This window comes from Micropterus dolomieu, linkage group LG09, assembly GCF_021292245.1.
Source record: "Micropterus dolomieu isolate WLL.071019.BEF.003 ecotype Adirondacks linkage group LG09, ASM2129224v1, whole genome shotgun sequence".
Lineage (NCBI taxonomy): Eukaryota > Metazoa > Chordata > Actinopteri > Centrarchiformes > Centrarchidae > Micropterus > Micropterus dolomieu.
The window spans coordinates 11,407,167-11,419,998 of NC_060158.1; the positions used below are offsets into that span (position 1 = coordinate 11,407,167).

Below are 12,832 nucleotides of genomic sequence, written 5' to 3' on the forward strand. Positions count from 1 at the left end.
CATCTACAATCTCTTAATTGTTCCTATTATCTTTCTGTTTTCAAACATAATTTAATTGGTTACATAATATAACATTAATTAGCGGTAAATATATGTCAATATTCTCATCTGTAGTATACAATTGTGCATTTGGCAGTGTGAGACAGAGAGATATTCAGCAATCTCAAGGGACAGGTCTCTCACTATGTAACACATCTCTTACGTCAGTCTCTATCAATTGGACCTGGTCCCAGTAAAGCAAGGCTGGCAAAGATCTGAGATTAGAGGGAACCAGGCCTGTTGGCTGGTTGGGTGGCTGGTTGTTTCATTCACTGTCTGGTTGGCTGAAGAGGTGTTTGGCTGCTGTGTGATTAAATCACTCCCGCACAGACATACCAACAGAAGTGATGTTAACCTACGTTGTGTCAATTAATAAGAAAATGACATTAATGTGTAAAGAAGGCAAAGCTGAAACGATTTGTTGTTTTTAATTTTTAACTACTTTTTATTAATCGGTCTGTTATTTGAGTCGTTTGTCAGGCAAAAAATGACAAACAGTTGTTGGTTCCAGCTGTTTTTTTATTTGGCTTATATTAAAATTAAATATATATATATATATATTCTGTTATGAACAGCTTAACAGATTAATTTAGCAAATATTGAAAATAATCATGAAATGCCATAAAAAAATAATCCCTTACTTTTTAGTACATATAGTAAGTATTGTGTTACTTTGAATATGTCAAGTTACAACCAATAACATGAACATCAGATCTAAAACAAAACAACAAACTTCAGCCCTAACAAATGCCAGAGTTAGATGTTATGTTTGTGTCTTGATGACAAAGACCCAACAAGGCTACTTTGTGAGTTCAGATGGAATGTTTTCCGTTCTATTGGATGGACACACAAGCCTGGTGTTTACTCTTAAAAATTCATGTGAACTGTAAATCTCGACCTCCATAAAACCTAACATAAGCTGCTGTAAAAGCCAGAGAAAATCCTCATGCAGACACAGTACAGTAATGATTGTACCAACACTTCATCCTTCATGGACACAACATGGGAATTATAGTAGATAGTGAAACATTTTGCTATATCAAAATAACATCAGGTTGATTAGCTGCAGTTTTTTAAAAGTCAGCAATCTAAATTCAACATTTAGCAGCTGGCTAATACTGGTGAAAAAAGCATTTCTTTGAGTACTCATGGGAGAGAAAGACTCACTTAATAATTATAAAAAGCTGCTAATAAAGACAGACAGACCTATTTTGTGTGCTTTATATAAAAGGGAACACATGGCCACACATTAAGGCTCGTGCAGACTACATGACTTTCAGCGTCGGCCGATCGCCGTGCTGTTCGCACTACACAACTTGCCGTGTTGTGATGGGAGTCTTGAAGTCATTGTGGCATTCACACTACGTGACTGATTGGTGACAGGGGGTCACACACTACACCAGCTGACAACGACTCTATCACCCGATGGCTGGTCTCCAAACCGCATTTTGTCAAGAAAACACACCTGAAATGTGAAACGGAAATGACTGAACCTACACACGAAACAGCTGTTGTTTGTTATTATAAAGATAGCAATTATAAAGACAAAGAATATGGATGAAAGAATGGGTTAGCACATGCAGGTAGCAGGGGTTGTCTGAGCTACAGAGAGAGCTGAAGGTGAGTAAAAAGTGTTTTGCAGTGAAAAAGTAGCTGCCTGCTCTGCCAGCTGCCTGCTCTCATTGGCTGGATGTGGATGTCGAGTCAGCTGACTCTTCCAGATATTTGGCATGCTAGATATCTGGCTGACGTCTGCGATACCTTTCTGATTAGTCTTTGGAGTCGTGTGTGTGTGTGTGTGTGTGTGTGTGTGTGTGTGTGTGTAAACCTGTCACGTACCACTTTTTCACGCTTTGAACGTTGCTTGTTGTTAAAGAAAATGTTGAAAACAGGAAGAGGGCAAGTTGCGCTTCCTGTGAATGTCTAAAATTATCTCTAATAAATGTTCTAAATACACATATTTGTCTTTGGATTAAACACGTGAGATTCAGCCTTTTAAAAACGAATAAAAGAGAAAAAAAAGGATTTTGAACACGGGATTCGAACTCAGATCAATGTGGGAAAATAAATTCAAGTCGGATCACTATTCCACCAGCCTATACTATCATCACTTCAAGCTCACCTGTCAGCGAAGCATAAAACAACTTCTAGAGCATACAGCCAGCCATGACTCTTTAAAACGGGAGACAGAAGATCAACTTGTGACCACACTGTCTGTGTTAACCAAGACCATGTCGGTATTTTACTTGTTCCCTTTACAAACAATGCGCCATTTAACACATAGTTGTTAACAAGATGTTGATGGGCAATATTTATGTCAATAAGTTAGCCTACTTTAACATGTAAGATTGCTGACTGTTTTAAAAAACTGCAGCTGAACGAACCGAACAAACTGTCCGTCGGATAGCAAGCCTGATGTAAGACATAAGTAAGCTAGCTTACAATGTTAGCTGTCCTGTTAGATACAGTAATGTTGTTAAGTTTATAAATTTGGCCACTGTTATTAACCAATAATATCAGTTAAGCTAATTGTTCATTTATGAAGACCAGAGGCAGCACAGTACATGTAAGGTAGGCTGATAGGATAATGTTAAATAAATAGTGTTATTTGCACTAAGAATGCTGGGGTCATGTTCACACCATCTTTTGAAATGGCTGATTTTGTCCCCACCACTTTTTGAAAGCATTTGTTAAAAATGCTCTAAACAGCTTACAACCAGAAATGTTAAATAACAAATGAAAATGCTTTGAGAAAAGTTAATTTGCACTTAACTTAAGCTAAAAAAAAATCAAGCTACATATTATAAAATGTCCCCAAAACGTGCACACACCAGTCAGTAACTTGAACAACCCCCAGAGAAATATCCTTGCGTGTCGGTATCTTCGTCTTGTTGCAGTACACAATTGCAAGTTATTTATACAAACATGTTCGCTTAAACAGACCACTCTGCCACCATTTCTGTATGTTTATCTGCTTGCGTATCCTTTTCACCTTTTTTATCCCTGACCAATTTCCATGCCTGTATAGATTTAAAGGCCGCTAACACCTTATTGGCTTCCACCTAATTATTCTCTCAGTGTCTGCTTCATAACAACACAATTGAACCAGTCTTCACAGTTCATTTTGGCAATTTGTCAAATTATGTTTAGATGGTGAAGACCTCATATTAATTGTTTAAAATAAAGTAATTATAAGTTAGTATATAGGTGACAAAGGAGGAGCATATCTTAATGCAGGAGTGGTTTGGGAATTTTCTTTAGATGTCTTAATATTTCCTGTGTTGAACTGATCAGCAGTGTCGGTACCACCATAAATGCAAGCTGACGACAGCTTCTGCTCTTTGTGAAAAAGCAAACTACATTTACAGAAACATTTGTTATGAGAATGGGTGAAGAGTGACAGTTTCTATGGTTTTGATTATGGTGTCACTTGATAGGTTCTGATCAGAATTCCTCACAGTGGTAGACAGCTGTTTTCTCAGGGGAAGTTTGAATTCAATGTTTCATCTTATACATTTATTAATTTAGCTGACGCTTTTATCCAAAGCGATCCAATTGCAGAGGTCAGAGGTCGCACACCTCTGGAGCAACTAGGGTTAAGTGTCTTGCTCAGGGACACATTGGTGTCTCATAGTGGATTCGAACCACCAAAGGCACATGTCTTATCCACTATTCCATCACCACCCCAGTCTTTGCATCTTGAATACTATCTGGCATTTATTGTATAGTGTGGTTGCTGTTATAATGATCCAGATCCACTAAAATACCTATTGGTTTGACAGGTTTGGTGGCATATTTAAAACAGACATTATAGAATAATATAATGTACACCATCAGACACAAATGATCTTCCTGGATCCAGGAAAGAAAAACAGTGCCAGGGCACATATAGTATGTCTTTCTTTACTATGTAGATGCAGCCAAAGACACGTTTGCCATGTGTCAGCAGCCCTCTATTGATGTCATTATGCGGTAACTTTTCTTACTCAGCTGACAGCTCTGTAAGCCTTCCCCAATGGCACTGCTCCTTTAGCCCAGTCACAGCTGTGCTTCCCTGTAGTCATAATGGCCAATCACCTCCCTGGCATGGGGGCTGCGGGTGATAGGCCAGGGGTTTATTTTGGACAAAGATATGTGACAGGTTGCATCATGTGTTCTTAAATTGTACCACGCAAGGAGGGTCAAGGGCACAACAGACTTTAATACATGCATGTACTTCACTAAACAGACATGAACAGATTTGTGTAAGTGTAAACATAGGTTCATGTGATTTCTGTAGCATGGGAAACTGGACCTGAGGCCACTAGCCAAACTCAAACTCAAAAACAGCTCTATCAGTTGATTTAAATGTTGTTTCATGTCTTGTTCTCATAAAAGAAAGCAGTATTTACACATCACAAGATGTTTAATCTTGTTTTGACCCTGAAAAACCATATTGCTATCAAGAACTCAAGTGCAGATGTTTATACTTTGGTAATCTCTAAATCTATCAGCTAGTGTGACTGATGGACCAGAATGTTAATTTTCTGTCCTGACTTGATAGCAGCTAAACATGTGTTAGATTTAAAACTCTAGCTAGTATCCAGTATTCCTCTATCACAAATAACCATGAGGAACCAGTCCAGCTTTAGTCATCCTTGGTCAGTTTTACTCACCCATTGATGTGCTGTGGGGAGGCTCCAGTTACTAGAGATAGATTCTTTTTTTTGCTGCTCTTCTCTCTCTCTGCAGCTGAATTATTACCGCTCCTCATCAAGGCACTGTCAGAGAGCAACACGGCTCATTATCATGCAAATCCACTAGCAACTGAGAAACAGACACAATAACAGATGGCATCATTCATGTAGGTGGGGTTCTAACAGGAGAATGATAATGCTAATATATGTATGGAAATGTAAAGGTCATTGAAGACATATTCATAGTAGTAAGCCAACACATAGAGTGCATACTTTCCATCAGAATGAAACTTCAGTGTGGTCACTGGAAGTGACTGGCATGTTGGGGCTAAGAAACACAAGGCCTTTATATTCACATATCACGTATCCTTTCAGCATGTGGCTAACATTGTCACCTTTTGTTTCCACTCTCTCCTGCTTGGCAGCAGTGCCTCTCTGTGATTGGTTGAAGGGATTGAAAGGATCCTCCAATTGGGGATTGTGTTGCTCAAAGTGTTTGTACAGATGAGACAAGAGAACAGAACATTTGTAGTTGTTGAAATGCTGTGTCTGATCATATTATATGGCCTAATTGAAAGACTGACTGTTAAATATTTAAATATTCATTGTGTATATGTTTGATGATTTTGGGCTCAGTTGAAATACACAGACATTAATGTTCATTTCATAAGCCGTATTCTGCAGCCTGTCCCCACTTGTTATTAAAACATAAGCTGACAAACAAATTGGACCAAAAGAAAGTGTAAGATAGGATCCCTACTACTGTATAGCCCTCACTTATGATTAGGGGTATATAGTAATTCTTATCAGCCTGGAAGTGAGATCCAGCATTTGCTCACTGCCACCCTGCAGTCTTTATACACACTATGTGAATGTGTGCCTAAAACAAGCTTTTCCTTCTTGGTTTCAATACAACATGTCTACTGTAGTTGAAATACACACACGTCATGGAGCCCAGCTGGCCTACCTTAAATGAATTCTCTCTGTGTGGTCTCTCTTTGTGGTCTTAGAGAATATGAAGTTATTAGAGTTGCCTAGTGTGTCACACGTGTATTGGTTCTCGGAACACTGAATACTGAGTAAAAAGCACATTTTGGCTATTCGTTTTATGCAATGGTAAAAAATATTTGGCAAAATAAATGGAAAATAATCTAAAAAATCTTGTTCAGTATTCTGGAAAGTTTTTCATTATATTTGGCCAACAATTTTCATTTCGGTGCATCCTTAGTGATTTGACCTGCCAGCTTTATTTAATGTAATTTTATGTATTTGTTGTTTGGGGGTGGGATATATATGATATGAAGAAGTTAAGGGATTCTGGTTTTCTCATTATTTTTGAGTTGTGGCCTGGAGGAACATCAGTATCAGCTGCTGTATTCTGGTGGTAGACCTACACTGACTTCTACAGCACATTTACTTCTGTTTTAGCCACACATGCAATGGTAATTGGAGCCAGTGTGTCTGCGGCTTCCTTAAATGTAAGGCACTTAGGGGCAGGGAGTCGGAGACCACCAATAACAAGATTGGTAATTAGACCAAACTGGTTAAAGTTTATGGTTTTTGTCTGTGTGTTTGTTGTCTTATACTCCCGTCATTTTGAGAACCAGTTTTGAGTTTAAAGCTGAACAAAGTTTTTCACTTCTGGTTAAGTGGATCCTGGTGAATCCAGAAGAGCAAGTCAATTATATTTTGACCTAGTGAATCCAGATTAGCAATGGTATTTTTCCGCTTGTGGGGGGGGGGGTAAAAAAGGGCACAACTGCCCTATGACTGCTAAATTATTCAAGCACACCCTGTTTCTTGTTGTTCCGGCTGCATTTCTCAGAAATTAGGACTTTCTCTCGCTGGGAACGATGAATCAAAATATTACTGAAATTGCAATATGGCCTACTGCAGATTTCAAATCGCAGAAAGAGCAATATTTGTAAAAATACCATTTTTTTTACCATTTTAAGTTAAATATTATCCTGCCGCAGAGATGTCCTGGCCCTACACATCATATTCTAGAGACATTGTTTGGTACAGATCCCAGCAAAACCTGAAACCTCTTGGGGGGTCCGCATGTCCCCCCAGAAGAAATTTTTGTAAATTTTAAAGTAACATGCATTAATTTGGTGCAAAATTAAGAGGCTATCTATGAAGAACTTTGTACTCTTGTAAACAATGTTGTGCTCTAAACTATTTGATCATAAGCCCATAGCTATAAATGGTAATGAAACAGCAACAAAAGTCAAAATATTTATTTAATGTTTTTCCAACGCTAATTCAAAGAACAGAGAATAGAATAAGTAATTTCCTTAACATTTTATTGTTGTTTTTTTCTTTTACTTTTAATGGACACATGTATGTTTTATACTTTCTGTGAATATAATCCAATTAATCTTATTTCCATACTGACACCTAATTTCCATACTGACACCTTATTTTATGTGTATCCTCACGCTAAATTCATCAAGTCCGACCAATTTAATAAATAATGTATGTGGTTCTGATATCACGTAACATGAAGACTTCACAGCCTCTCTTCAGGTAGGACTCTCATACTGCAACACTTGTCTTTGTAAAGAGGGAAAATAACAGGATAAAGTTGCTAACCTGCTGGTCAGCTCGCACTGGTCTGTTTCAGTGGATTTGCCATAAAGGCTTTTAATATGTGTGCACTACGAATTTAGGTGCGGCTAGCTTAATCGCCTTCTCACAAACGAGTGACAGAAACAGACCATTAACGTTAACGTAGTTACCTCAAAAGAAAAGTGGTTGTCTCGAGTCGGATGCCAAAGTGTTAGAAGTCTGTAATGTTGTTATGAAATGTGTTAAAATATTTTCAGTTCATTTTGATACTATGAACAAATTAGACTGTGGTGGGCCGCCACAATCTCATTAATTAATGGGAAACACTTGGCAAAATTAGGATTGGGCTAATTTCAGGTTAAATTTTGAGGTACAGTGAATATATACTGCTGGTTGGTTAAGGCCACGGTTTGGGGCTGGGGAGTGAGTGTCCTCACAGGTTTAGTTTGTGTTTGGTTACTGTAAGGCACAATAATGTGATAAAGAACATTAATAATATGTACCTTTGCTGCTATGTATCCTGGCAGCTTCCTCTCCTCTAATTGAATATTTTGTCTCTTGATGTTTCCATGACATTGACATCAGGGTAATTATTTGCACTAAGGTCATAACCTCTTTTTTAATGAGTGTAGCAATCCTCTCGACGTTGCTATGAAACTCGACCTTTATTGCTTTCATAACAATGAATATATTTTCCGATACACACTAATTAGTTTGTGGAAAATAACACATAGATAAGCCCTCATGGACTTCCAATGATACCTTGCTGTTCACGTTGTTAAAGAAAACCAGTCAGTGGTTACTGTGCTAGATAAGTTAGTAAGAGTATGTCATTTTGTTCTGGACTACATTTCAAACGAGATAAATGGTCACATGGGGTTTCTCTTGACTGCTATGTGTAAGTGGTGTGGCAGTGGACTGTCGGTGTTGGCCATGTATAAAACCAAAGTACTTTGTTCGCTTTACTCCCACACATAAACCTAGAGCTATGGAGTGATTTAGTATGGTGTAAAAATACAAATAAAAATACAAACAGGAATCCCTGCATACCTGTTCAGCAAAACTGCAGGTGAGTAACATATTTGGAGGGTGAAATTTAAGAATCTCCACACTGTGTTCCTGTCGGTCTAATCACAGCCAGGCCAATCTTTCCCAACCTACTCTGATTAGTGCTAACACTTTTGGAGTGTGGGTCCTTAGTTCCCCACATTCTTCTGCTACGTACAGACTCGCTACATCTCTTACTGCCTCACCAACAGATCTTATATCTGCCATTCCATTTGCGACAGGTAATGAAATGTACAAGGTGTCACAGCAAACTTACCACTTTTGATATCAATTCCTTTGTGATGATGTTTGAGTTCTTAAAAGCAGGTCTAAAGCTGAAATAAAATATATTTTCAGTCTGACATTGTGCTCCATTACAGTGATAAATGTCTGTTGTGTCGTTATTATTACCGAATGCAAGTCATCTTATTTTTATTTTTTCTCTGCCTCTCTCTATCTCTTTTCGTCTCTCTCCTCCTGTCATTCTCAGGGTCTAGATGAGGAGGCAATAGTTGACCATGGAAAGACCAGCTTCACCACTCACACAAACTACGAAAACGAAGATTTGGAAAGTAAGTATAACGCAAAGATTTTTCTTGTGACTATGTGCTTTTTTAAGCGATGGGAAGGGTAGGTGATTTGATATACATTTTCTGTAAAATTTTTAATCTTGGTGTCAAAATTTAGAATAACACAAACTCCAACACAAAACTATGTTGAAAATAACAGGATTAAAGTTAATTGTCATGTTTAATCTTTATAATTACTAAATTAAATGAATTAGAGATCTATCCCAGAAATGGAATTGTTAACAATGAGTGATAAATTATCATAAACTACCGGCTGCCATTTATATGGCATTTATTTTATATTGTTAGGATTTTATTGATACTATTTATTGGTTCTGTTCTTTATCTATACTCTTATTGGGTTTTTAAAAATATGTTATTTAAAAAAGTTTTAAAAAATTGAATATATTATTATAACTAATTGTTTTCAGAGCAGCTACAAGGTAAAGTTTACAGCAGCAAAGTAACAATATGAAATCGGTATCACACTGAAAACAAAATGGAACATGTAAAATAAACTATATACTTGACTTCATACTGAGTGAAGCTTGGAAAGAAGATGTCAGTCAGTCGTTCCTTCTCCTCCTCCCTCTGCTGCTGCTGTAGAGAGGAGCTGGTTTTTCAACAAGCAGCTGAGTTTACAAGGATTTGCAAAATTTTAAGGTACGTAGCATCTCAGCTAAACAGGCTACAGAGAGGTTTAGCTTGTTTACAACTAGCTATTAGCCGAGCTAGCACATGTGCTTGTGTAAAACCAAAACACAGCGGCGGTAGATGAGACAGAGCATATATCGCTCTGTACACGTTCCTGCTTGTTGCACTGATGCAGTATCAGCCTTTTACTAGTATTGCTTTTTTTGCTGCACTTACTTCCACTAACGGGCGTAGTTATGGTCAACTTATGTAATCTACAGAGAAGAGAGGAGCGGCTGTAGCATGATGGCTTGCTCATTCTATTGGCTACTACTGCACAGTAGTCAATGTTGATAGGCTATTACTGGTGACTTGTAACCAGTAATAGATAAATAAATTTGTCTGTTTGGTTCGGACCGTGGTCCAGGGGAGGTTTCACACCTGCAACTTTGGTTTGGATCAAACTGAAAAGTCCGAAAGTCCGGACCAAACGAGGTAGGTGTGAAAGCCCCCTTAGTAAAGTAAACTTGAGGCACTTACGATGTGATTTTGTAGTAGAACTAACAAATAGTTCAATATTATCGTTGACTTTCAGTACAATCACATTAACGTTATTCATTCAGAGCAAAATGTAATAAAAAAGAAGAGTTTTTGGACGTTTGTACTTTAAATGTGTGACTGACAATTTATCTATGATGCACATTAAGTTGATGCTAATAAATATTGTGATATTGACTTGAACCATATTTTTGCAGAAATGTAGGCCTAACTGATGAGTCAATGAATCAAATCAAATAATTTCTAAGATCAGATGGCGGATGTGTGTAACATTTAACCAAGAGAGAATGTAGCAGCACTGGCGACATGTCCAGGGTGTACCCTGCCTTTCGCCCGATGTCAGCTGGGATTGGCTCCAGACCCTGTACGCAGGATAAGCGGTTCACGATGGATGGATGGATGGATAATGCACCACAAACATTATTACCATCACATTATCACCCTCAGGTGTTAGCTACCTGTCCCTCTATCCTCCCCCTCTATCTCGTTGCTCTTTCTCAGTGTGGGTCCACAACACTTGATATTCTCCATTATGTAATCTCTATAAACAGAATCTGTAGGCAAGAGACAAGATTTAGTTATTGCAAGTGTTCTGGTTTCTGTTTGTAGTCCGTTTGTTGTCCAAGTAATAATGACTAATTACGTTTGTGCGGGCTTTGGTTGCATACAGATAAACGTGTTGAGACGCTGGCTAAAATGCAATCTAGGAACCCATTGCCAATGAAGTTTTTAGAGAGAGATTCATTTTCATCATTCTAGAGATTCAATTTTTAAAATGTATCTGCGTTAAACTCGTCGTCAGACAATAGTTGATGGGCTCTGAGCTAGTCAGACTGTAAGCACCAAAGAGGAAGTCTTGGCCTGGATATCCCCTGGATACGATTGCCACAAAACATTTGCCATTGGCCTCAGAGGAAAAACCGTCGTTGAATGTTAGCTGATGGGTTCTGAGATTTTCCATTCAATAATATCTGGTATAGTCTCTCTTTTTGTCAAACCCTTGGAACCTTCTGCTTTCTTTCCAGCTAAGCTGTCAGTCTTTTTTTTTTCTATATCCTCTTTCATCTCCTGTGTCTTTTCTCTCTCTACCTCTTTCCTTCTTCTCTGTGTCCCTCCATCTGTTCAGCTCATGTGCATGTCGCTTATGCCTTCCTCTGAGTGCTGCATTTTGTTTTCAGTCCTCCTGGGTTCACTTTTAAATCAAAGAGAGATGACTCATCTGTGAAATATGAGTATTGGCAGAGAATGTAGGGCAAAAATAGGGCGTTTACATTTCAGAACACGGTTCCTGTATGGCAGGAACAATAATGAGGGGAAGTAGATAAAACACTGGGGGGGAAACAGAGGGGTGAAAAAAGTTAAACGTTATACTCTGGTTTCCTTCAAGTAGGTTATCTAGAGCATTCAGACAATATGGAAAGATGTTCTTTGTCTTCTTTCTCAAACATTAGTGTGTCTGTCTTTTATTTCAGTTGTAAATGACTGGGACTGTGATACTGTTCTTGTAGACTTAAATTGTCAGTTTTACAATGTAACCTATGTTTTCACACCATTTCTTGGATCTTTACATTGAATTCAGTCTATTGCATATGGAATTCCATTTGTATTATTGTTGTCCTTCTGGGATGCATCTCGGGAGAACTTAGGTGTAGTTGTTTTTATTAGCTTTAAATGCTAAAAGAGGCAGGAATCTGATGTGTGTGATGGCTGGGCAAAAAAATAGATTGGAGACTTAAGACCCCAAATTTGCCCATCAGATTTTACAGTATTGTAGATGTAACCTGTTGTAGATAATATAGAACTTTTACATCCATATCTGAAGTAAACATACAATGTGAAAAATGTTTTTGGTGTAGGTCCAGAATGAGAAGTTATTATTGTTACTGTATACAAATATTCATTGAGTGTTTGTGTCAAAAGAACAAGGTAAAAAAAAATGGGTCCTGTACCACGGAGCAAGTTCAACATAACAAGGAAATCTTTTAGTTATCTGGCTTCACTAACCCTAGCTACTGTGTTCAGGCTAAGCAGTCACACAAAGCTTATTATCAGCTTGGTAAGTAAACCTAAGGTTTCCCAATCCACCCATGAGTGGGTTCACATGAAAGGGGCGTTGTTTGCAGCACATGACCAGACGCAAACATGGACAAGTCGACTGGCAGCAAAGCTAAACACACAATCTGCCTGTGGCAAAGAACCTTGGTGTTTGGTTTGTTAGTAATTTAAATTTCGAGCAGCACACCACAAAGCTTGTTCAATCATGTTTTTATCAACTTAGAAATATAGCAAAAATTCGATCTATGTTAACTTTTAAGGACACCGAGACCATTTTACACGCCTTCATCTCATCACGCCTGGATTATTGCAACAGCCTTTTCACCTGTTTAACCCAAAAATCTATTGATTGACTCCAGACTGTCCAGAACTCAGCTGCCAGGCTTTTAACCAGAATAAAGAAATATGACCACATTACTCCTATTTTAGCTTCATTACACTGGCTCTCAGTATGTTTTAGAATTGACTTTAAAATTCTATTGATCACTTTTAAAGCTCTTCATGGCCTCTCGCCTTGTTATATTTCTGACCTTTTAGTCCCATACGCACCAGCACGTACCTTGAGATCCTCGGGCAGAGGTCTGTTGTCTGTTCCATAGTCTCGACTGAAAACTAAAGGGGACAGAGCGTTTGCTGTCAGGTCTCTGGAACAGCCTGCCCGAGGTAATCAGGTCGGCTGAGTCA

The 12,832-nt window shown here is 38.2% G+C and overlaps 1 protein-coding gene across 14 annotated transcripts in view; it reads left to right on the forward strand.

Annotated features, from left to right (window-relative positions):
* LOC123976127 (sodium bicarbonate cotransporter 3-like) overlaps positions 1-12,832 on the forward strand; it is a 60,408-nt gene that overhangs the window by 9,721 nt on the left and 37,855 nt on the right. For all 14 annotated transcript variants that reach the window (XR_006826260.1, XM_046058011.1, XM_046058004.1 and 11 more), the window contains exon 2: positions 8,824-8,905. Coding sequence is in view for 13 of the 14 variants with exons in the window: in XM_046058011.1 (XP_045913967.1) it covers positions 8,824-8,905 (82 nt within the window). In the remaining variant the exon portion in view is untranslated. The remainder of the gene's footprint in view (positions 1-8,823; positions 8,906-12,832) is intronic.